The sequence below is a fragment of the Malaclemys terrapin genome, chromosome 14 (genome assembly GCF_027887155.1).
Source record: "Malaclemys terrapin pileata isolate rMalTer1 chromosome 14, rMalTer1.hap1, whole genome shotgun sequence".
Lineage (NCBI taxonomy): Eukaryota > Metazoa > Chordata > Testudines > Emydidae > Malaclemys > Malaclemys terrapin.
The window spans coordinates 9,859,860-9,885,554 of record NC_071518.1 but is presented as its reverse complement, the minus strand read 5'-3'; the positions used below and the strand labels follow the sequence as shown (position 1 = coordinate 9,885,554).

Here is a 25,695-nt window from a genome sequence, read left to right as displayed (position 1 = left end):
TGACTGACCTCCTTTAAAATGCTTTGAGATGTACTGATGAAAAGCACTATATAAGAGCTAGGTATTATTACTAGTAGCAGTTGATTTATTTTAATGGGACTACTTATGGAGAAAAGTACTACTCATCACGAGTATCCAGAATCCTGCCCTTTGTTACTAGCCTCTGAGGATATTTAATTAATATGGCCAGAGTTTCTTAACTATACCTATGTGTCAAACTAAGACCTCAGTTAAACCAGCCTGCTGAACATCAGTTGACTTCAGTGGCAGCTTTTAGGTGCCCAGCACTTTTGAAGATCAGTCTATTTATTTAGGAGCCTATGCTTAGGCCCCTAATTTTGTAAATTTTGACCTAAAATTCCAGTCTTGTTATAAACGATCTACTAGCATGGACTCCAGGGTCCTGTTGGGACTTGTATGGATATAGGGTCCATGTGAAAAGTCTGGTTCTGATGCTGGTTTAACAGCCTTATTTACTTAAACTTGAGAAGCAAAGCACCTGCCTGTTCAAAAATACTTACCAGTAAATCACTTCTTAAATAATCAAATGAACACGATTTCCCGTATCGGGGAAGATACACGTTTTATTCAATGTGTGATACAACTCTCATAATAAACACTCCTTCTTTTATGAGCCTTTCCTTTTGAAAGTTCTCTTTGTTAGATAGTCCCCCTAAAGACTTTGTCATATTCTGATTCCAGTTAATGGACGTCTACCACAGTCATACTTCTTTGTGACAAGAGAGCTGAATTCATTTGAGCCAATAAAGTCACTCTAATTTACATTTTCATAACCCACCCTTCAGTACTCCAAGTGTGTGATTTTCATTTTTAGGACAGAACTATGCAGTAAATGGATGTGCAGGCCCTTTAAAAGGATATTTATCATCCTTGAAGAATCTTATTGCCAAATCTTAATAGCATTTCTTACAAAAATGACTTGAATTCACTATCAGATTCAGAGGTAGAGCTGTAGAGGTTGTGAATAGGCTTTTCTGAACCATCTCATGATTAAAAAAAGAGGTTAACTCCTATTTTTTTTCTTTCTCACAGACTCACTCACTCACTTTCTCCCCTCCCATATTAAAAAAAACCCACAAAAAAACATACCACACACAATCCACCAATAGGATAGAATTCCGAAAAACAGCATTGCATTTCTTTTAGTCTCCATAGGCGAGTTTGGTGGTGCTGTAATAATGAAGTATAAATCCGTGCATAGTTTTACAGTATTATAATACCTTTGTTAATTACACCAATTTCAAGATGGATGCTGCAACCTTTTAGATCATTTCCTTCTGTGTCCGTTGCTGTAAAAACACTCAGGGGACACACAAAAATGTCTGTCAAGTAGCCTATATATGGGTAGGTGAAACAGTTGTTTGAGGATCTGCTACTTGAAGTCAGTGTCGAAAATCCCATTGTCCCGTCTGATTCAGAATAAGGCTCTTAATTCATAAGAATATTTCCCTTATTCCGTTATGGTAACCATCTGTGACAAGTTAATGTAACTATTTCCCTGATCCAAAATGCTATGGGTGAAATCCTGACGTCAATGGAAAAATTCCCACTGACTTCAGTGGGGCCAGGATTCACCCTCCTGCTGTAGAATGCTGTCAGGCAATGCTACTTATTGCTATTATACTTAAATTTTTTTCTCCAATAATTGACCCTCTTACTAAATATTTCTGCAGCAAAGGGAGAGGTAATAAAACAGAAAAATTCATAAGGTCACTATATAAATCCATAGTTTGCCCACCCCTTGAATACTGCATGCCATTCTGGTCACTCCATCTCAAAAAAGATCTATTTGAAATAGAAAAGGTACAGAGAAGGGCAACAAAAATGATTAGGGGTATGGAACAGCTTCTATATGAGGAGAGATTAAAAAACGGTGACTATTCAGCTTGGAAAAGAGGCAGCTAAGGGGGGAACATGATAGAAGTCAATATTGGTGTAGAGAAAGTAAATAAGAAAGTGTTATTCATAACACAAGAACCAAGGGTTACCCAATGAAATAATAGGCCTCTGTTTGCCAGAAGCTGGGAATGCACAACAGGGGATGGATCACTTGATGACCTGTTCTGTTCATTCCCCCTGAAGCACCTGGCATTGGCCACTGTCAGAAGACAGGATACTGAGCTGGATGGACCATTAGTGTGACCCAGTATGGCCATTCTTATGTTGAGGTCCTATTTTTGAAGCACCCGTGGAAGGAAGGAGTCTTTAGATTTGGAGTAGCTATTTAGCCAGGATTTCAATTTCTGTAACAACCTATTCTTCCCTGATTTTTCATCTTGAGATTAACTCAGTGTTACCAACTCTCACAGTTTGGAGGTTTTTTCTCACTCCACAGCCCCGAGCCCCATAGTATTATGAGGGAATATATGCAAGAACCTCAGCTTTAATTTTTTAAAAACAAAACACAACAGGTTTCTAGCTCTCAAGATTCCAGAGGAAATGCTGAAAAAGACAAGCTGGGTGAACCTCAGACCTTAAAACAAAACAAACAGCAAAAGAAAATAAAACCTAAAATTGTATAATTTTCTAAACATCACATGTCTTTGGGCCTAACTCCTGATTTTTGAGTTCTGAAGGTTGGCAATACTGTCACTTACGCCCAATTCTCTTTTCCATGTTAATTTTTCCTGTAACTTTATAGGGTTTAATGGTGATTCCTTAGTGTTACAATTGCTCGTATGGAAGCAGTGATAGAATTTGGACCTCCAATTTTAGAATATTGTAATCTTAATAATCTGAGATTTCTTGTATTTATATTGGATACAGTTCACCCTAGCCTATGCACGGACTATACCCCACTTACGCTGTGTTTGGATATGCTTTGTCTGAGTCTTCTGCATAAGGATGAATTTCAACCCATAAGAACAATGTGAGATGTAATTGGCATTCTGAGGGCTATGGTTTTTATAATAGGGACTTGATCTATTACACATCAGGCTGACAAATATTCGAGAAGGATTACAGTAGAACTGGTGGAGAATATCACTTCCAAATCTGGAATATGGCTGATCTGAGCTGAATGGAATTCCTGTACAACAAGCAGAGAGATCTGATGGTTTGAAAATCTCATTTTATGTTCTATTTGGGAGCTTGTTTTAGAGGCTAACTTTCCATCAATTGCAGAGAGGCAGAGAAACCCTGTTCTGAGATGGGGTCACGTACAAAGGGTTTCAGTTTAGGTTTCTCATGAATATCTGCTGCGGGAGAGGTATAAAAAACTGTCAGAACAGTTTTGCTTAAATGCAATTTTGGTGAAAAATGCTGTTTTGTTGTTTCATGGGGATGTATCAGTTTCCACAGCACTTTCCCTGGGAAGGATTTTGGGGTCTGAGAGACTTTGTACCGAGCAGTTACAGCCATGGCCTGGGATGGCCCTGATCCAGAGTGGAGTTTTTCATCCTAACTCAGTCTGAATCTGGCAGAGTATAGACATAAACCTGGGCCTCCAATGTCCCAAGGCAGTACCCTAGCTACCATGTTCACCAAAACATTAGAAAGGTAAGTTCCCCCCCGCCCCCAATGTGGAATAGACATTCATTTCAGAGCCTCAAAATCTGCTGCAAGATGGACTTGTTATCCTCTGGTCAGCCCTGATTAAAAAAGTGAGATCCCCTTCTGCTTTCCATTCCATGGTTCTTGTGTGACCAGCTTTCAGTGCAAGCACTGAGATCAACCATGACCTCTAGAATGTGTGCTGTTTTATTAAGATGTTTAGTAGGCCTAATACCATCATTGGGAGCACAGCTTTATCTACTGACCTTATGACCAAGCTTACATAGAAGCTAGCTGAACCAGTGACATTTACTTATAAAGACCAGTAGTAAGTTTGCATAGACAAATTGTCAGGATATTAAAAATTGCCTCTTCAGTCTTCACATTTTATTAAGAAGTAAATTGCTCCAGGTGAGAGGGTTTGGTTGTGTATGTCAGTCCATGGGATCTCTAGGGCTGTGTGATTGAACCCTGCTGTTTGCTTTGCAGGGAACGGTTCACTTCCAAATTGATTTAGGTTATGAGCAAATGGTGCTTGGTGCAGAATTGTTCAATCATTGAAGGCTGCAGATACTATTTTTCTCAGTAAAAGGATGGAAGACTGACCCCTTCTCAGTTATAGAACAGTGTACTTTTAGCTTTAGAACATTCTTATCTCTTTGCTTCTTGAAAATTACAACAAGCTCATTGGGTAAAGTCAAAAGCATTTTAGCTCGTGCTTAATAAGGGAGGATTAAAAAGGAAGAAATCCATTTCATAAATCTTGAGATTTCAACATTTAATTAGCAACAGAGGGTCCTGTGGCACCTTTGAGACTAACAGAAGTACTGGGAGCATAAGCTTTCGTGGGTAAGAACCTCACTTCTTCAGATGGCTCTGAAGAAGTGAGGTTCTTACCCACGAAAGCTTATGCTCCCAGTACTTCTGTTAGTCTCAAAGGTGCCACAGGACCCTCTGTTGCTTTTTACAGATTCAGACTAACACGGCTACCCCTCTGATACTTAACATTTAATTAGTTCAGTATGGGGACAAAACCATGTTTTGAAATTTTCATTCCAGGTGAGTGCCCTAACAACTGTGCTGTTGGCTATTTTGGGGGTAGGTGCCTCTCTTGTTTTGACCAGAAATTCCATCCTGGACCTAAGAAACTTTCGCAATGAAAGTTTCATTGAAACTGATGTATTTCAGCAAAAACTTTCGGTTTTGATGATTTTGGTAAAAACACATTGCCAAAAAATTCTCAATCCGCTTAAGTGCTTTGCTAAACAGGATGGGTTTGCTGAATTAGGGGCATATATGCCCTTTAATTTGTAAGTATGAACAGCATTTGTGTACCTTCACAATGTTTAAAAATCTCCTATGCGCAAAATAAAGTATTTTCTTTGGGAGAAGATACCTGTAAGCATTCAGATCCCAGTTCTACTTTCTTTAAATAGTTAATGATCCAGGAAACTTTTTTTTTTTTTTTTTTAGCGCACACACAATTATGAATTCTATATGCTGCTGAAATTTAGAATATGTTCTGCTTTAAACAATATTCTCTTTTGCTTTCAACACAGATCTGTACTTGGTTTATTTTTTTTGCCAGGCCTTTTCAAAGTGAAGACCTTTAGCGGACAAAATTTTAAGAAGATAGACATTTAGTTCAATAGAAAAATTTCCTTGGCGTGAAAAAATAAATTTACAAGAAGGACTGTGCTTCTAAAAGATAATTAATAAAAACCTTCCATGTGATGACAAACTTGACATCTTGTCTAATGTCTGGAAGAGAAGAAAGTGTTTGGAATTGCACAGCTAGAATAAAATGTTCCATTTCACAGCAAGACCAGGCCTGCATTTTATAATTATTTCAGAGAGTAAAGGTCACATTCTGTTTGCTAAGTTGACATTACACGAGTCCTGTATCCTAGACTTTCAGAAGTGAACTCATGGCATATTTAGAACATCCTGATTTTACAGCCAACACACATTATTAGAAATTTCTGACCTAGATGATATCCAAATCAGTTTTCCAATCCTAATCTATGTTTTCCAAGGCTACAAACTAGAATTCAAGATTCCAGAGGCTAGGCGATCAAGCTATGATTTACTGCCTCTTTTATATCCAACGCCATGTATTATTTTTTTAGCAGCAAAGTCATGTTTGTAATTAATTTTATCTTTATCGTTGAAATGTATGTACTTTATGGGCTATTTGCCAAACTGGGCTGGTTTTGCAACACTGTGTAGTTCACTGTTTGTGTCTTGACACGGGAAGGAACAGGCACATTTTATTCTGCACTAATTTATGCTGTGTGCAAGCTCATTCGTTGGAATCATGTGTCAACTGGGCCTAATCTTTAAAAATACACTGTTGCAGCTCTGTGCAGAAAAGGCATATGCAAATATATAATGCCAACAGACCCTGATCGTCAGGCAGGATCAAACCTGAGACCTCTGCAGCTTAATGCACAAGTCTCTACATGAGCTAAAAGACATATTTCTATTAGTCATGGCTGTAGCAGGTTTATCAATCTCTAGTTGATCTAGGTGCCACTACATGTGATACTTTATCTGCATCAAGCTGGCATGGGTTACATGCTTCATTTTCATGCACTATTACTGTGGATTTGCATCCAGATGGAGTAGCTGCACATGCAAATGGCTGGTTACATGCATATCTGGCCACTTCTGTGCATTAAATAACTAATTTGCAATTTTGAGTGTAGGCTTAGAAAATCTGGACTTTGCTGTGGGAGTTCTTGGTACAGAAGGACATTGGAGGGCAGAGTGAGGCACTGTGGGTCAATTTCTTAGCTGTGTAAATTGGTGAAGCGACAATCTTGCAAAGTGGCTTAGACTCTGCTTGCTTGCGCTCTCTTTCTTTCTCTTGGTTTCTTACTTGAACAAAGGGGCAAATGCGGTGCATGTCATTAAGGATGAGAAATGTGCCCATCTGCCACATTTGCACTCTGCCAATTGGATTGTCACGAAACATTCTGCCTATTGCACACAGTGTCTGTTCATGTCTAGCTGGCCTTTTACAGCAAGTGTTTTATGTGAAATAGACTGCCCAAGAATCAGTTTCAATAAGAGCAACTGATATAAGAGCAGGTGGGATACTGTCCTCCCTGTGCTTTGAAAGACTGAGTCATATATAGCAAACAATGACACTCTAGTGCACCAGGATTTTCTGTATGGAAAGAAAACCTGGGTAGCATTTTGATTCTTAGATGAGAGCAAACAAGGGATGGCTACGCAGGGAGCATGCTAGCCTAAGAATGATCATAATAATCACTTGTCCTCTGAACAGAGAAACATGGCAAAGAGGTTTATCTAACAAAGGTAGCACTGAAAGCGCTATACTGGAGGACCCTGTTCTTAGTCTATAGGGAGGATGTTTATTTGCTGGAATAGTGTTACATCACTGAAAATGATGAGCTTGTCTCTCATTGGCAGGTCAAGCATTGTAGGTAGCTACTGAGTATAAGGCCCCTTTCATGTGGGGATTGCATATCAACATTACCTTTTTGTACTAATGGAAGTCAAACGTATCATTTTCTCTTTGGTTACTCTGGTCTTCCTTTGGGTGTCCAACTGGAGACATTTTAGGCGTCGGTTTAAACTAATGAGAGTTGTAAGTGATCTGCATCTCTGAAAATCAGGACCAGAGGAAACCCCCAAAATGAGGCCCCAAAACAAGGAAATGCATTTGAAAATTTGGGTGCTTATATTTGGGTATGGAAAAGTAAATTTGTCCTCCCTGCTACCTTGGATCTTTTTTTGTGCTTCATTTAACCCTTAAACTTTTTGTGCCTTTTTTTCTTCTCCACTCTTTGTGACTTTCCTACTTGCTCCTCCGCCATTTAAAGTCCACCAAAGAAAATAGTCTTTCAGCTTGTTGTCTCTGTTCAGTGATAGAACACAAATCTTCCGAAACAGAGATTGGCATTGTACCTATTCCCAACTAATTTTATTTTGCTTTTAACCTCCCTCCCTTGCCCAGATGTTCCTGTGGTGACACTGGGCTTCGGTGATCAGATACTAACAGTGACACAAGCTGTATTTAACTTTAACCTTCAGATCCAACTACAGAACGATGTACACATTCCATTTTCAATCTTCCACTGGGGTAAACAACTTTTTGATTATGGGGAAACCGGACAAATTATAGCTTTGTGGGGGTGGGGAATTGACATTTTCCATCTGCTGCCAGAGTTTATACAAAGGAAACTTTTGTGACATGAAACTTTGCCCTTGAACAAAAGACTTCTTCACTAGCTCAGAGATTTACTAAACTAACCTAAGCTTATAGGCCTTGAGTCAGCAAATAACGTAAGCATACTCCAGCCCTATTTATACATGCTTATGTCCCATGACTTCAGAAGGACTTAAGAACACACTTAACTTTAAGCAGGTGCATTTCTGAATTGAGCATTATTAATCTTGGGTACATCTGCACAATGTTTGCCTGGGGCAATGCGGATGGTGGCTCAGGGTAACTGTCCACGCATATACCACAGGGGTTGGGCAGTATTGTATTCAGGCAGCTAGGCCATGCCGCCACACTGCTATTTTCAGTATGCTACCTTGAGCAGGGCTAGTGCATGTCTGTTTACCAAACTGAGCATTACCCCACCAGCTGCAGTGTAGCTGTATCTTTACATATATTATTTTTTTGCGCTCTCGATATCTGCCTGTGTATATGCTGATTGAAACTTCTCGCGCAAAGCAATGGTTAGAAAGTTTTAAAGGGAAGCTGTGATGTGCTGGATGTGTGGGTGGCTTTTTCTTTTTTTTTTAAATGAACATTGAGTCCAAACTTGTTACCATTCACGAAAGCCAAGAAGATTGGTGAGCAAGTGGATATTAAAAGTCCGTTCCCTCTATTTCCTCAGGTGCTGTTGCTTGTATTTGCAGAAGATTTAGAATGCATCCCCGGATTCCAGCAAAAGGTTTTTCATATTGAACAGCCATCTGAATTCACAGAGGACCAGCCAATTCTGAACTGTAAGAAGTGTAATTTTCATATGTCATTTTTGCAAAAATCTGTATTAACCACAGTCTGTGTTTTCATATCACACTGCGAATTTATCAGCGAGCTCTTCCTCCTTATAACATGATTCCAGGCATAGCTTCCACCTGGGTACTACAATAGCTCCTCCCCTCCCCTTAAAATCCTTTATTTATACAGATTTTGAACTTTGCTATGAATTAGGGTTGGCAAAATTCTGCACATTTATCTGTTGGGGTTTGAATATTTACATGGAAGCTTAGGCTCATCCTCTGATTTTTATGAATGAGTCACCTCCTGCATTTCTTTGCCTTTCCTGCTGTATCAGTACTTGACTGTAGACAAGGATCTTGACTTGCATTTCAGTATAAATTCCTTCTTCCTCCCTGGTGTGCAGCCATTCCGGGAGCCTGACCCAAAGGCCATTGACATCAGTAAGAGACTTTCCATAAAATTTAGTAGACTTTGGATTAGGCCTGAGTTTCAAAAAGTTATCACCATCTCTTCTGTGATCTAAGCAGTTGATCTGGTGGTCCAGTCCCTTTTCCAACAGACAGGTGTCCACATCACAAAAACTACCACCAGAGCTGAGCTGTCATTGATTCTTGGCACCGTACACTCTACCCAGACAGGCCAAAGATTGAATGGGCCATGGAGATTTAACTCTTCTTTCAACCCTAGGGTACATTAATGATGCAATGTTGTGAAGCTTGCACTGCTATTGTTCATTCTGTATTGGGACCTGTTCTGAGGATTTGAGACTTCAAGGCTGTCAATCTAATATGGTACCTAATGTGAGCTTTAAATATTGATAAAAAACTGCATTTTCCCCATAATTCGTGTTATTTAGTAGCCTTTTCATTTGATCACATTTGGTTCAACAGCTGAAATTAACAGTTCATAGGTAATAACATTTATGTGAAAGTAAGATTCAGAGTTTGGATCAAAAATAAAAAGCAATAAAATTGAATTTAAGGAATACCTTTTCCCTCTCCACCCCCTACTTATTTAAGATTATATTGTGAGTGAAAGTATTTGCTCTGTTTTGCAGTTTATATCAAACCTCAGATACATGTGTGGTTAGATGTTTTGGTGTGTGTGTGTGTGTGTTCTCCCTGTGTGCTGTCCCAGCTCTGTGCAGACAGTTGGCACAGCAGACCTCGAGCAAACCGCCCAATAACCACAAGAGCCGTTAAGGTACGAAGGCACCCGACCAGGTTTATTGTCGACAAAACATGGTAATAGCACCTGACAGACTCAATGAGGATATTAAGACATGTATGCCCGTGACAAAGGATGCAGCTCGGTCAGTGGTGGGACTTTCCACTGCCCCCTAGGCTGGCCAAAGATAACTCACTCTGAGATGCATCTTTACACCCTGATATAAACAAGTTACATACTGTCATCCTGACCTTATGTTTTAGAAAGGATCAGTGTGTTTCTGTTATCCTTGGGGAATATTTTGTACCATCCTTGGTATCAGGATGTTCTGATATCACTTGATATTGGGATGTGTTTGTGTGAGTATTCTGTACTTAGCACCTCTCAGCAATGTGTATTTCTACAATATCAGTCCTATTCTTGCCAGATTTTGTGAGCAGGTCCTGCCTTATACCAGGCCTCTAATACAAGGGCTTATCTTGTATCTCAGGCTCTCTTCCTACTACAACATGTACTATAATTTTGTCACCAGGGGCCAACTGAAGTCAAAGGAAAGACTCCCATGGACTTCAGTGAGCTTTGGATTGGATCCAAATTTAGGGTCAACTTTTCTAAAGCACTTGAGAGACTTAGGTTCCTAAATTCCATCTCCACAAGTGACTTAGGCAATACATTTTATTCACTTTCAATGTGATTTGGGCTTCTAGGTGCCTGAGTTAAAGCTGGAACGTAACATCCTAAGTTACTTAGGCATTTTTGAAAATGTTGCCATTATGCACTAAAATGAGTTGCCAGATTTTCAGAGGTGCTGAGCACCTTCTGGATTCCATAGAGTTCAGGTGTTCGCTTTCTTTAAAAGAAGACCAGCAATTTGTTGAACAGACATAGCAGTCAAACAACATAATATTGGGGGTTTCATGGCCTCAAAGGATAAAAATGTCCGCATGTTAAAATGTAGTAAAATGCAAATAACCTTTATTGTCTCTCTCTTTGGCTGTATCTGAGTACTTTGATGCCTTAGCGCGTCTGTCCAAATCTCTCGCTGATTTGTCCTCAGTCTGTTCAGCAGTATAAAGGACAAACTGTTTAAGACATTGTTGATTGGACTACATTGTGGTGACCCAGCAAATTGCACTGGTGTGAAACTGACACAATAATTAAGACATTATTAATTTTAAGAGGCGGAAGAGCAGAAGGGAAAATATCTCAAAACAATCTTGGGAATTAAATTATTTTAATAATCAGATGCTAAATTAGTCTAATACATAACATGCGACAAAGACAGATTGTCAATGTGCAAGTCTAGCTAACTCAATCACTCATAAGTAGTGTGTCCTGGATGTGACAATATTAAATCTGTGCATAGTCTTTTCAGTCTTGTCTTCAGTGGAATCAATATTTTTAATTGTGCCTGTTTAAATACACTTTGCATGCTGTTGCATTATTTTTATACCCATTACTCAACAGCAGTATAATTTAACAGTTGTATCTGAATTTGAGGCCTACCATGAGTATGTAAATTAATAGAGCCAGTATGCAAAGCAGGTCTATAACGGTGATTGCTTTTGTAGTCTTCAATAAACCGAGCAGCTTTTAATTCTCCACTGAAGAGCAGGGAAACAATCATATTTGTTTTTTTGATCTTTTTAATTTCAACAAGAACATACTGTATATTCCATTGCCAATGTTTCCTCCAGTAATTAAATATGGGTTATAGTTGTTTCTTATGTATTTACTAGTTGGCCATAAATGCAGCTATATTCATTATACATGAAACTTATTGGAAAAAAAGAGACCAAAGCTAGAGGCATTTATTTCTTTTTTATTTGCATGCGTTCTGGCAATAAAAAAGTTATTTCACATATTCAGCAAACTTTTAAATACCTTCAGAGAAGAAATACATTGAGCTGAAGCATAGGACTCCAAAGAAAATAATATACAATAAAAGAACCGCTGCAGCTTTTAACCTACGTGGGAACTATTTTAGGAAATTGACAAAGGAAAGTATATTTATGGACAGAATACATAAAAGATGAACCAAGGACAAATGAAAAGCAACATGGAATAGAGAGCTCAACAGAGCTAGGCAAGGAGCTCTAAGGTCGTGCTGCAGCTAATCTAGGTGAATCCATTCTAGTCTTAGAATTTATTATGAATTCAACAAAAATAATGTTTAGAAAATACCCTACTCGAAGGAAGATGTGGAAGGCAGGAATAAGACAGAGATTTGCTGGAAATGTGGCAGATAAGATCTGAAGGGTTACTCTTGGTAGTAGCTCCTCAGTTGCAACCAGGCTTCATGAAAAGTGCAGGGACAAAACTCTAGCCCCACTGAAGTCAATAGGATCATCGGGGCTTTTGCCTTGGGAACGGGCTTCTTCCAGAGTTTCACCAAAGCCTGGCTTTGGTCAACTTCCGGGTACACTTTAAAGCTCTTCTGTTCAATCTTCAATGAGGACTCGAGTTGGAAATCTTTTACCATCAATGCAGATCCTAGCTCTTTTTTTTATTATTATTATTTTTTAAATTTTTTTTTGTCACTTGTGAGTGTTCAGTTAAAGACACTAATATTTTTAGTGTTCATTTTTGTTATGGCATGCCCAGAAAATGTGACAGTGGCTGTAATGTATAGGACCACTTGAATATAAATCTATAGGGTCAAATTCAGCCTTGATGTAATCCTTCTATAATGCAAATGGTTAATAATTGGGATTTTGTGATCACAATAGATTAGAGAACATGGTCTAGTTCAGAGCATTCAAGAAGTTGTTCCCAACCTCTCTCGCCCTTAAAGGGGTTCCACATGCGTTGGATCCTATGAGTGAAAATCTATTGTGTGACATATTGCGTTAGCTTGCTCTGACTATTTGGTGTAGCACTAGCAGGAGAGAGCAGTGGAACAGGCTAGGTGTGCTGAGTACATACCCATGGGGTTCAGGAGCATTTGTACTCTGCACAGGTAGTTCATGCCACGGCTTGCCGCTGTCCGTGTTACCCTGGCTATTACTGTTTATAGCATGCTAGCTTGATAAGAGCTAGCGTGAGTAGGCCTATGCGAGCTGGGAATCACATGCCTAGTTTATAGCATAGATGTAGCCTAAGAAGCCACTGGCTGACAATAACTTAATAGCTGATCTCCACTCTCCCTCCCATTCCTCAATGGAGGCAGGATTTTGGAAGCATGTTGCATAGCACCCATCCACTCGCCCCTCTCCGTAGTAGGGGGGGTTGGGAAGGAGGTTTAGTGCTACCAGTTCTCATAATTTTATTGTGAGCCTCGTGATATTTAGTGATTTTCTTTAACCCCAGGTTCCTGGAGTCATGAGATTGCATCCAATTCTCAGCTTCCATAAAAAAAAAAAAAAAAAAAAAAAACACATTATGTTTATAGCCTTCCATGTTGGAGAAAAGTGGGAAAACCAATTCACTGTTAAGGCTCAGAAACCTCCCAAAAAACACATGAAAAGAAACCAAACTGCTTTTTTTTTTTTAAATCTCATGAGTTTGGGTAGGTGGATGGACTAAACTCATGATTTTAGAAGTAAAAATTGGACACAACGGGCCAATTAGTGTAGCTGTAGCAACCTCTTGGATCACACACGCTAGAGTCCTACTAAAATGATATTGCTTCCTACCTCCCTATTAATGGCTATCTCCATTTCAAGCTGCTGTTTAAGGTTCACTAAAGAAATCAGTTTGTTTCCTCTTCTGAAGAAACCAGGTGGACTTGTGTCTAGACTACCATTTGCCCCTAGGATTAGGCAGCAAGCTTGTTTTTCCTGAACAGTTTTGCTTTCAACTTCTTGCTCATTGACCATAACTACTACACATGTTCTGTTGCATACCCATGACCTCCTTTCCATTAATTTCCTTAAGATCCAATTGTTGTTTCTTAGCATTCATCCTTTGTACTCCAGCTGAACTGGTGTTTTTTTTTAATTGATTTGTATCATTACATTTCACTTAATGGCCACCTCCACCCTTCCTGACACCTTTTTGTTTTTCTAATCCCCTTTTTCTTTATTCAATACGCCTTCCTATAGAACTGTATCTGATCAAACCCTAAATCTCTCTTCCTTCATATCTAAATATCCCTTTATTCTATTCCCCTCTTTCCCTTCTTTTTTTTTCTTAAGATCATTTTTTAAGAAGCTGTCATATTCAAAACACTGCATCTAACTTTCTCTTCAGCATGCATTCAAGGGGACTCATATTTTAGCATCTGTAGCATAATGGAAAAAATACCTTTCAGATAGTCATAACTTTGGCAAAAATAGCTATTTCAGATTAAAACTTTCCATAGGCAGCCTCAGAGTGAATTTTTGAATCAGTTTGATTTAGCCACATTTTCATTTTTTTTTCTGATCGCAGGAAATATGGTTTATTTAATTACTTTAGTGGGGAAGAGAATATTATAATGCAATTCTTAAGTCCACATTGGCTGTGTTTTTAAAAATTCACCATCTGACACATTGTTCATACTTCTGTTTGAGGAATCGCTGTGCGTATTTCAGGCTAAGGTGTGGTCCCATGTGGCATGCCCATGAGGAGACCAGTTGAATTACAGGAAGTTTCTCCTTCAAAGTGTTGCACTGAAGGGAAAGTAAATTGCTAAATCACTTTAAAGAGCACAGCCTGAGTAGGAGAGTTTCACCTATACCTTGAGCTCTCGTTGGTGAATTTCTTCAGAAGTCGTAACTGTGAGAGCTTATAACTTACTCCCTCTGCTCCCGCTCTGTGGCTATGTAGGTTCAGCCACAGTTGAGTCCTTCAAAAGCACAAATATACTACATGGTTAACAATAGTTGACGGAAGATATAATACTGAACAATTGTTATTTGCCTTTGCCCATAACCTACACTAGAATGCTAGTCTTACTTTGAACTGAGTGGACAGATGCTCACCTTACTGGGCAATACCATCGCTTGATATTTTTCTTTGTAGATTTGTGAACCTGTTCTTCAGATAACATCAGGAGAGTTGCAAGGTCCTAAAACAATGCTCTGCTGTCAAACAGGCAAGATTGCATTTTCCTTGATCAGGTGATAAGTGACTTACTTTCAGTACAGTATTTCGACATTGCTGGATCATTTGTGGCCTTCAAATGCTTCCCTTCTGCAATCTCTGTTTTAGTCAAGCTGAGCTGGCAGGTCACTGCCAGTGACAATGCTCCATCATGCGGAGAGATTCCTAACCAGCCCCATCATATGTGGAATGTAATTGTGTTACATTAATCATGTTTATACTACACATACATGATTCGTGGGTTTTTTGAGGTATTTTTAATGGACAATAAATCAAATAGTACACATGAAAAATGAAGGCAATTAAGAAAGAGGCTTTGGGTGATGTGTCTTGCATGCTAAACTAGGAAATACATTGCTAGTGATTTAAATGTCAAAACAAAAGCAGTTTTGACCCTTACTTGAAAAGATTTAATTTGGATGTTAATTAATGGCTGACCTCTTCTGTCTCTTGCATGATGGATTGCATGTTTTCAGAGCTTGGATACTTCAGGATCAGGGCTTTGTCTGTCCGTATTTGGGCACTTTTTCATTCTAACTGAAACTTTCCTTTCCATCTGCATTGGCACTCTTAGCTTTGTTTACTTATATGGTGGGAGATTTATTCACCAATTAATCATAGATGCTTAAAGGAGTGTCTGCAGTTCAGCAAAGCTGCCCCTTTCAGCAAGGTTCCATGTGTCGTTCACATTTCAAGTGACATTCTCATTGCCTACGGTAGTGAAAAGCACTGACGAACATCCCTGTTATTGCAGTAATTCCATGTATGGAGATGCAGCTTGTATTGATTTCATGCTACCACAAAACATTTCCCAGTGATTTCTAGAACTAACATTTGAAGTCATAGTAGGAGGTTTTCAGTGAAATGGAACCGGTGCAAATGAGAGAACAATTTGGGCCAACAATTTCATGCATAGCAAACTGTCTGCAGAGTTGTACATGATCAAGAAATTCATCAACTAATCAGGCCATGGTGGAACAAATATATGTAAATTACATCTGAATGCCAAATAACAGGTGTTTAGTTCACTTTAGACTTGTATGACAGCCTTTTTTTTTTTTTTACTCAATATGTAAACTGTTACGAACGTTAGTTTCACTTATTACAGTCTGAATATATATGTGAAAAACATGGAAAAATATGCATGTTCACTATATAGGGTAAGATGCTATCTCCATATAGGTTCTATAATGGGACATTTGGTAGCCTATATGGACAGAGCATCCTACCCGCTAGTGACCATGCCATATTTTTCCAAATTGTCTACATACGTGTTGCCTAACTCCTATTGATTTTCAATGGGCATTAGGTTCCTAACTGCTATGTGTGTGCCTTTGAAAGAACAGTATATTCTTTTGACATGGGGTGTATAACAAATGTATATATGTGGATAATGTATATGAGGATAATGTATGTGTGTGTGTGTGTGTGTGTGTATCTCTATATAGTAAAATAGAAATAATCTGTGTTTTGTATGTATGTACAGCTGTATCTGGAGACTGATCTATATTTAAGTGCACAAAAATATTGTATCATCTTCTAAGCTGGTTTCACACATGATCAAAACAAAAGATAATATGACTAGTGATTGCCAGGTGGCCAGACAGTTGCCTACCCAATTGTGCATATCAGCTTATTAACAGGGCCTAGGGGGAAATGAATTTTAATATAGACTTTTTGATTTTTATGCATATACATTTAATTTAACTAAAAAAAAGTGTTCAAAAAGGAGGTAGCATATTATTGTGAACAATGTGAAAGAATTAATTAGTTACTGGAAAAACAGCTCTGGGGTTGAGTCAAAACCTCAAAGGGATATAGTCGTTTTTTTTTTTTTTCTTCTGAAGTAGCAAGACAGCTCTTGAATTGAAGAACTGAGAGAAAGCTGTATGTAGTAAAATGAGATCTTTTCGTTTCTTCATCGGGTTTTATAATCCTTGCGAGGAGGAGAAAATCAAAACATAAACCAGAATGTGTGCATCACCTGTTTCTCAATTACCCCACAACCCATGCATGAATAAAGGTGATTTGACTGGGACAGAGTGCTCCATTAACCTTTAGGTTATGAATTTAGATGAGTGAAAGGTAGCAAATTACTTGGTTTGAGATGAAGTTTGTTTCTATAGACTTGGCAGGAACCATCGTCGTTTGTAGATAACACTTTCGTGAAATATTTCAGGGCTTTGGTTGGTTGAAGTAGGCCAGCTGTTGTTCTAATAGCCTAAATCAATGACCAACTGCTCCATATTAGCAGGTATGTCAGCTGCTCAGTGCAGTGGAAACCTTATTAATATTAATTATGGTTTCAGGTACTTCTAATGGGAGATTTCTCTTTTTTATGTCCAGTTGGCACTTCCAAATTGAATATCAGATTAATTTATGTTATTCCCCCAAACCGATTTCCAGTGTTATCAACTCAATTTGCCGCATAGGATCCAAGAGTATTTTGCAGGCTCTTCCCCTCTAGGTAAATAGGACATATCTAAAGGCCAAATTGTTTGTGGCCTTTGTAGAAATGTGTATGGTTTCTCATTCGACCAGCAAACTATCTGACACAATTAGCCTAAAAACTAACTTAATTAAAAGGGACATCAGCCTGGGCGTACAGCGGGGTCCCTCAGGCTGGGTTACACTGTGCAGATGTCCTGCCACCTTCTAGCCAATGGCATCTCCTGTTTGTTAGGAGAGCATCTATTGGTGAGGGCTACTGAGTAGCGCTGGGATTGTCCAACAGACACTATACCAGGGGTCGGCAACGTTTGGCACGCGGCTTGCCGGGCCAGTTTATTTACCTGCTGACGCGGCAGGTTCGGCGGATCATGGCCCCCACTTGCCGCGGTTCGCTGTCCCGGGCCAATGGGGGTGGCGAGAAGCGGCAAGGGATGTGCTGGCCATGGCTTTCTGCTGTTCCCATTGGGGGACACGATCGGCCGAACCTGCCACGTCAGCAGGTAAATAAACTGCCCCGGCCCGCCAGGGTGCTTACCCTGGCGAGCCGCGTGCCAAACATTGCTAACCCCTGCACTATACCATGGGACAGAGGCTAGCCTAAAAAAATAGGTTTGGGAGGGAAGAAGGCCTCTTCCTGCAATTGCAAAGAATTCATCTACCAACAATCTGGTCCAAACAGTCAGAAAATGTTGACTCCTTTCAAGGATAGAGGTAATGTTGGGATACTCCTGGACTAAGCTGGGTATTTCACGGTGACGGGTGGATTTCCCATAAGTACTATGAACCATAACATGATTGTTCCCCATATGAGACATTAGTTATGGGATGCAAAGACTGTTTGGCTCTGCGATGCCATTTTTTGAAGCTCCACAACTCATAGTTTTTGTATTTCTGGAGATGATATTTCTGATATTTTAATTTTAGGATTTTTGTAAATTCATCCTTCAAAGGAACCAGTGGATAGATAATGGATAGATAGTGGACTTTCCATTACATTTTCAAAGCAGTGTGCAGAGATTTAACAGGGGTTAGTGGGAATTCGTGATGCTGTATCCCTCTGTAAATATAGGAATTTTCATTATCTCTGCTCAGCCAAACCAAATTATTGAGATCATCCTTGGCTTTTCTAAGATGATTACATTTAAGTATAAATGTAGAAGCAAGAGGAAGACCAAAGACAGGGTAGGCCCACTGCTTAGTGAAGAGGGAGAAACAGTAACAGGAAACTTGGAAATGGCAGAGATGCTTAATGACTTCTTTGTTTCGGTCTTCACCGAGAAGTCTGAAGGAATGCCTAACATAGTGAATGCTAATGGGAAGGGGGTAGGTTTAGCAGATAAAATAAAAAAAGAACAAGTTAAAAATCAATTAGAAAAGTCAGATGCCTGCAAGTCACCCGGGCCTGATGAAATGCATCCTAGAATACTCAAGAAGCTAATAGAGGAGGTATCTGAGCCTCTAGCTATTATCTTTGGAAAATCATGGGAGACGGGAGAGATTCCAGAAGACTGGAAAAGGGCAAATATAGTGCCCATCTATAAAAAGGGAAATAAAAACAACCCAGGAAACTACAGACCAGTTAGTTTAACTTCTGTGCCAGGGAAGATAATGGAGCAAGTAATTAAGGAAATCATCTGCAAACACTTGGAAGGTGGTAAGGTGATAGGGAACAGCCAGCATGGATTTGTGAAGAACAAATCATGTCAAACCAATCTGATAGCTTTCTTTGATAGGATAACAAGCCTTGTGGATAAGGGAGAAGCTGTGGATGTGGTATACCTAGACTTTAGTAAGACATTTGACACTGTCTCGCATGATATTCTTATCGATAAACTAGGCAAATACAATTTAGATGGGGCTACTATAAGGTGGGTGCATAACTGGCTGGATAACCGTACTCAGAGAGTTGTTATTAATGGTTCCCAATCCTGCTGGAAAGGCATAACCAGTGGGGTACCGCAGGGGTCTGTTTTGGGACCGGCTCTGTTCAATATCTTCATCAACGACCTAGATATTGGCATAGAAAGTACGCTTATTAAGTTTGTGGATGATACCAAACTGGGAGGGATTGCAACTGCTTTGGAGGACAGGGTCATAATTCAAATTGATCTGGACAAATTGGAGAAATGGTCTGAGGTAAACAGGATGAAGTTTAACAAAGACAAATGCAAAGTGCTCCACTTAGGAAGAAAAAATCAGTTTTACACATACATAATGGGAAGAGACTGTCTAGGAAGGAGTACGGCAGAAAGGGATCTATGGGTTATAGTGGACCACAAGCTAAATATGAGTCAACAGTGTGATGCTGTTGCAAAAAAAGCAAGCATGATTCTGGGATGTATTAACAGGCGTGTTGTGAGCAAGACACGAGAAGTCATTCTTCCGCTCTACTCTGCTCTGGTTAGGCCTCAGCTGGAGTATTGTGTCCAGTTCTGGGCACCGCATTTTAAAAAAGATGTGGAGAAATTGGAAAGGGTCCAGAGAAGAGCAACAAGAATGATTAAAGGTCTTGAGAACATGACCTATGAAGGAAGGCTGAAAGAATTGGGTTTGTTTAGTTTGGAAAAGAGACGACTGAGAGGGGACATGATAGCAGTTTTCAGGTATTTAAAAGCGTGTCATAAGGAGGAGGGAGAAAACTTGTTCACCTTAGCCTCTAAGGATAGAACAAGAAGCAATGGGCTTAAACTGCAGCAAGGGAGGTCTAGGTTGGACATTAGGAAAAAGTTCCTAACTGTCAGGGTGGTTAAACACTGGAATAAATTGCCTAGGAAGGTTGTGAAATCTCCATTTCTGGAGATATTTAAGAGTAGGTTAGATAAATGTCTATCAGGGATGGTCTAGACAGTATTTGGTCCTGCCATGCGGGCAGGGGACTGGACTCGATGACCTCTCGAGGTCCCTTCCAGTCCTAGAATCTATGAATCTATAACATAACTTGAAAATATCCCTTCCTTTTAAAATAATCTTTCCTTTTCCAGCTTGCCAAAACATTTAAAAACAACCACAACAATCTGTTTTCCTGGACAGGACACTCTTTGTCCGTAAAGATCTGTTATTTCTTTAGTGCATACATTCCCCAGTCCAGAAACAGGATTCCTGTTTACATACACGTCTATTAGCTGACTTTCCATCTCTCCTGATTTTTGTTTGGGAAAGTAATTTCATAGGGTCATTGTTGACATTTACTAAGTTGAAAACTTTTTTTTTTTCTTGTTGCAAGCTGGTATTCATACAATGGAGGTAAGACACTACACCTCATCCATCCCCTCTGAACTTGCCATCTGGTAACAAGCAGGGAAGAGTAAACAGGCAGAATTTTATAGATTGTTTTTCAAAAACAGAGCCACTTTGATATGCCATTCTTAATACTAGCATACCCCTTATAGCCATCTGTACTTAATAGGTACAATATTTTACTGCAGGTAGGCCAGTGTAGCAGTAAGCAATCCAAACTGAGCCTTATTATGTGACATTGGTATGAACTAGAGCTTGTCAGGAAAAAAAAATCTTGAGAGAAATTTTGACTTTTTTTGGTGTGGGGGGGGGAAACCCTAAAATTTTCAGCTGAAAAATCAACAAGTTTTGACAAATTCAAAATTTTCTTTGAAAACCGGCACTTTGCCAAATTACAAATAAATGAATCCAATGACAATTTATTTAATTGAATTCAATTTTTATGGGAAAATTTTGAATAGCCCTCATGTAGTGCCTAAGAGTTGGAGAGCAAAGACACAACATGGAGTATTAACCTTTGGAGTTTTTTGTCAAATGACTGAGACCAATGAATAAAGTAAATTCTCTTAGCAGCATTCCTACGCATCACACCTTTATTACTTCTATCAGCCAGGTTGGTTGCGTGTGCGTATGTGGGCGGGGACAGGAAAGGGGGAATCCTCTTAGGCAAAACTTCGGGTATTAGGGCCTTGTTTCTATATACATTTTTGAGGTGCCATATAAAAAAAGGCAATATTCCCAGGAATGGTTGCATTGGCCAATAACTACAGTCTACTGTACATGCCATTCATGTGATGTACCAGTGGTTTAAGGTTTCCAAAAAAGAAGAGGAACTGATCAATTCAAAATGTGGGAAACAAAGCACTACCAAGGTCAACATGTTAAGGGCATCTTACAGTTACAGCGAAGGCCTAAAAATTGCCCTTCAAAGAGCCCACCTGGAAAGCTTAGCAAAATTAACTAAAACATAACTAATCTAGAAGAAAGCATTCTTCCTTATATCAACAGGTAACAGCAACATCATGTTTTGACCCTAAAATCTTTCTCTGAGCTGTGCTTTCTAGACTTACACCAGGGTTTGCAATATGCCCTATTTTGTTTCTTTCAGCGGTGGTAGATTTCACAACTTTCTTGAAAGCCTCCAGCCACTCCTGCATACAAGTTTGTTCAGACTTTAGAACTATTATAATCTGTCAAATCTCAGGGTGTGATATACTACAGGGTGGCAGTAGCTTTGTGAGACATCTCTAACAGAATCTAGCCATGGAACTGGCAATGGGCTGATTACCACCAAAGCAACTCCTGTGCTGGTTTGGAGATGTGGATTAAGTAAACGGGTATGGCCAGAACAGTCCCACTAATGAAACTCAGCTGACAATTGGCATTGGGCAGGTGGCATAAAAATGTTCTAATTTACATTAGCAAGCAGCCTGCATACAATGGGTTCAGGACTGGTTTGTTCAAAAGTGAGTTGTATGCCACCTTTATTCCCCCCTCCCCATCATATTGAGTTGTGCCATTGGCATTTCAGCTGGACCTCAGAGCTTGTCAGGCCGTATTTTGCTCTTGTCCTCCTTTCTTTTAGCAATTTGCATTGAAACAATGACAGTTGGATTGTTCAGTATTGGCACTTTTCAAACATTCAGTGCAGGATATTTACATTCTCTATCTTCTGTACAGATTCAGAGCGAAACAGAGAGTATTTATGGAATGCATCATGGCATGTGGGTAGCATTTAGGTGAGCTTTTATTGTGAACCAGTGAACAAGTGGCTGTAGAAAATGCTCGATGGTTTGATACAGAAACAAATAACCCCATGGTTGCAACTGGAATTCCTGAAGGCTTTATTTGTTTACATTTTAATTACAATGCCAGCTCTCTCCTGAACTCTCACAATAACACAGTAGGGAGAGAGAACTATAACTTGGCCACAATAAAAAAAATATATAAAAAAAATTAAACAAAAAGAAAGTTCACCCTTTGGAAAATGAATAAATTGAGAGATGGGTACAGAATGCACGTGGAATTATGAAGAACTGAAAAACAATTATATGCATGGAAAATGAATTTTTTGGAAAACACATGATAAAAGCACACAGTTAGTTCTGAGTGAAAAAAATGTTCTCATATTTAAAAAACAACCCCACCATTGCAGTTGACTCTAATTCGTACGTTTGTTGGCAGAGAGGCTGATGATTGGATAATCACCTCTTGCTCTAACTGCTTTTCTTCTGGGTAAGGGACACCATAGGAAGCATGTGGGGAATATTACTGCATGGAATGTGGTGCTTGTTTCTGTAGACAGAGGAATGTAGGTCTCCAGGGCTGTCAGTGCAGGAACTTTCAGCTGTTGTCTATGGTTCTCCACTCAGTGTCTCCCTTTGGTTTTCTTGTTTTGACCTGTTACTAGGGTTTCCAGGTGTCTGGTTTTTGACCGGAACGCCCGTTAAAAGTCTGGTTGGTGGTGCAGCAGGACTAAGGCAGGCTCCCTGCCTGCCGTGGCTCCGCTCAGCTTCTGGAAGTAGCGGCATGTCCCCCATCTGCCTCCTAGGCATAGGGGCAACCAGGGGTCTCCTCACACTTCCCCGCCCCAAAAGCCAGCTCTGTAGCTCCCATTGGCTATGAACCATGGCCAATAGGACCTGCGGGGTCGGTGCCTGTGGATGGGGCAGCTCACAGAGCCTCCTGGCGCACCTCCACATAGGAGCCGGGAGAGGGGATATGCCGCTGCTTCCGGGAGCTGCCTGAGGTAAGTGCCTCCTGGAACTTGCCCACCTCCCCCACGCCCCAACCCCCTTCCCCAGCCCTGATCTCCCTCCCGCCCTCCTTTTTGTTTCAGAAGATGAAGGAAGCAACCAAGGGGCCACTTTCGACTTCATGCTCACTAAGAGGGAGGAATTGATTGTAAATCTGAAGGTTGATGGCAATTTGGATTGAAAGTGACCATGAAATGATAGATTTCATAATTCAGAGGAAAGGAAGGAGTAAGAGCAGCAGATTAAGGAAAACAAACTTCAAAAAAGCAAACTTTAACAAACTCAGAGCACTCGTAGGTAAGGTCCCATGGGAAGAAAATCTAAGGGAAAAGGGAGTTTAGGAGACCTGGCAGTTTCTCAAAGAAACCATATTAAAAGTGCAACAGCAAACTATCCCCATGTGAAGGAAAGATAGAGAAAATGGTAAGAGGTCAATATGGCTCCATGAGGAGCTCTTTAATGACCTGAAAATCAGAAAAGAATCCTACAAAAACGTGGAAACACAAACAGATTGCTAAAGATGAGTACAAAATAATAGCACAAGCATGTAGGGACAAAAGCAGAAAGGCTAAGACACAAAATGAGTTACACATAGCAAAGGCATGAAAGGCAATAAGAAAAATTATGATAAATACATTAGGAGCCAGAGAAAGACAAAGACAAGAGAAGGTCCTCTACTTAGTGGGGAAGGAGAACTAGCAACTTATGACATCAAGAAGACAGTTATTTAATGCCTATTTTGCTTCTGTTGTCACTTAAAAAAAAGCTAAATTGTGACCAGATACTTAACAACAAGGTAGAAGAAACACAAATCAAAATAGGCAAAGATCAGATTAAAGAAAATATTTAGGTAAGTCTGAAGTATTTCATCAACCCTGATGAAATTTACCCGAGGCCTAGGATACTTAAGGAACTAGCAGAAGCTGATGCAATCTTGGAACTGTTAGAGATTATCTTTGAGATAAGGTGAAGGATGGGTGAAGTCCAGAGGAATGGAGAAGGGCAAACACAGAATCTATCTTGTTTTAAATGTGAAGAAAGAGGACACAGGAAATTCTAGACCAACCAGCCTAACTTCTATACCTGGAAAGATGCTAGAACAAATTATTAAACAATCAATTTGTAAGCATCTAGAAGACAATAGGGTTATAAGTAAGAGCCAACGTGAATTTGACAAGAACAAATCATGCCAAACAAACCTAATTTCCTTCTTCAAAAGGGTTACTGGTTTAGTAGATGGACAGAAGCTGTACATGTGATATATCTTGATTTTTAGTAAGGCTTTTGACACAGTCCCACAGGACATTCTCATGAACAAACTAGGAAAATGTAGTCTAGATGAAATTAAAGTGTAGCTATCTATGGTTCACTGTCAGACTGTGAGGGTGTATCTAGTGGTGTCCCGCAGGGGTCTGTCCTGTGTCCAGTATTAGTCAATATTTTCATTGACGACTGGCATAGTGGAGTAAAGAGTGAGCTTATAAAATGTGTGGATGATACCATGCTGTGAGGGATTGCTAGTACTTTAGAGGAGAGTATTATGTGTATATAATATATAATAATACTTCCCATGTTGTGTGTGTGTGTGTAATTGTCCCACTCTACTCAGCCTCAGTTGGAATGCTGTGCCCAATTCTGGGTGCCACACTTTAGGAAAGAGGTGGACAAATTGAAGGAAATCCAGAAGAGAGAACAAAAATAATAAGATTAGAAAACCTGACCTATGAGGAAAGGTTAAAAAAACAGGGCATGTTTAGTCCTGGGAAAAGAAGAGTGAGGGGGACCTGATAGCCTTCAAATACGTTAACGGCAGTTATAAAGAGGACTGTGATCAATTTTTCTCCATGTCCACTGAAGATTGGACAAGAAGTAATGGCCTTAATCTGCAGTAAGGGAGAGTTAGGTTAGACGTTAGGAAAAGATTTCTAACCATGAGGGTAGTTAAACTCTGGAATAGGCTTCCAAGGGAGGTTATGAAATCCTATTCATTGGAGATTTTTAAGAACAGGTCAGACAAACACCTGCCAGGGATGGTCTAGGTGTATATGGTTCTGCCTCAGCAGAGGGAGCTGGAGGAGATGAACTTCCAGCCCTACATTTCTATGATATGTTACAGGAGGAATTAAAAAAAATGCAGTTTTGTGGTCACAGAAAGGATGCCTTGAAAGGTTAATAACCTTTGATACAAGGTTTCCATTGTCTTGAGTATCTGCAAAGCAATCATTTTTAGCTCCTTTTTTTGTGAAACTAAATTAAAGTTGTAAACAAATGGCTACTTCAGATGAGATTATTTTTTTTAAGTTTACTGACCACAATAAAAGTACAACTTGAAGAAGATATTTCAGGAATGCCAAGGCCAGAAGTTGCCTTTATATGACTGGAAGTCTTTTCACATTTCATTGCTTAGGATGCTTTATCACGCCATTCTTTTGATAGATTTGTTCAGTTTCAGTCTTACCTATCTGCATTTAATTCCATTCCTTATTTTTACAGTAAGCTATATTACAGTTGACCAATGCTATTAAGATGTGCCTTCCTCTATTCTAAATTTTGGCTTGT

The 25,695-nt window shown here is 39.6% G+C and overlaps 1 protein-coding gene across 1 annotated transcript in view; it reads left to right on the top strand.

Annotated features, from left to right (window-relative positions):
- CDH13 (cadherin 13) overlaps positions 1–25,695 on the top strand; it is a 759,507-nt gene that overhangs the window by 123,263 nt on the left and 610,549 nt on the right. Inside the window, exon 2 of the mRNA XM_054048572.1 lies at positions 8,391–8,502. Within this exon, the coding sequence (XP_053904547.1) occupies positions 8,391–8,502 (112 nt within the window). The remainder of the gene's footprint in view (positions 1–8,390; positions 8,503–25,695) is intronic.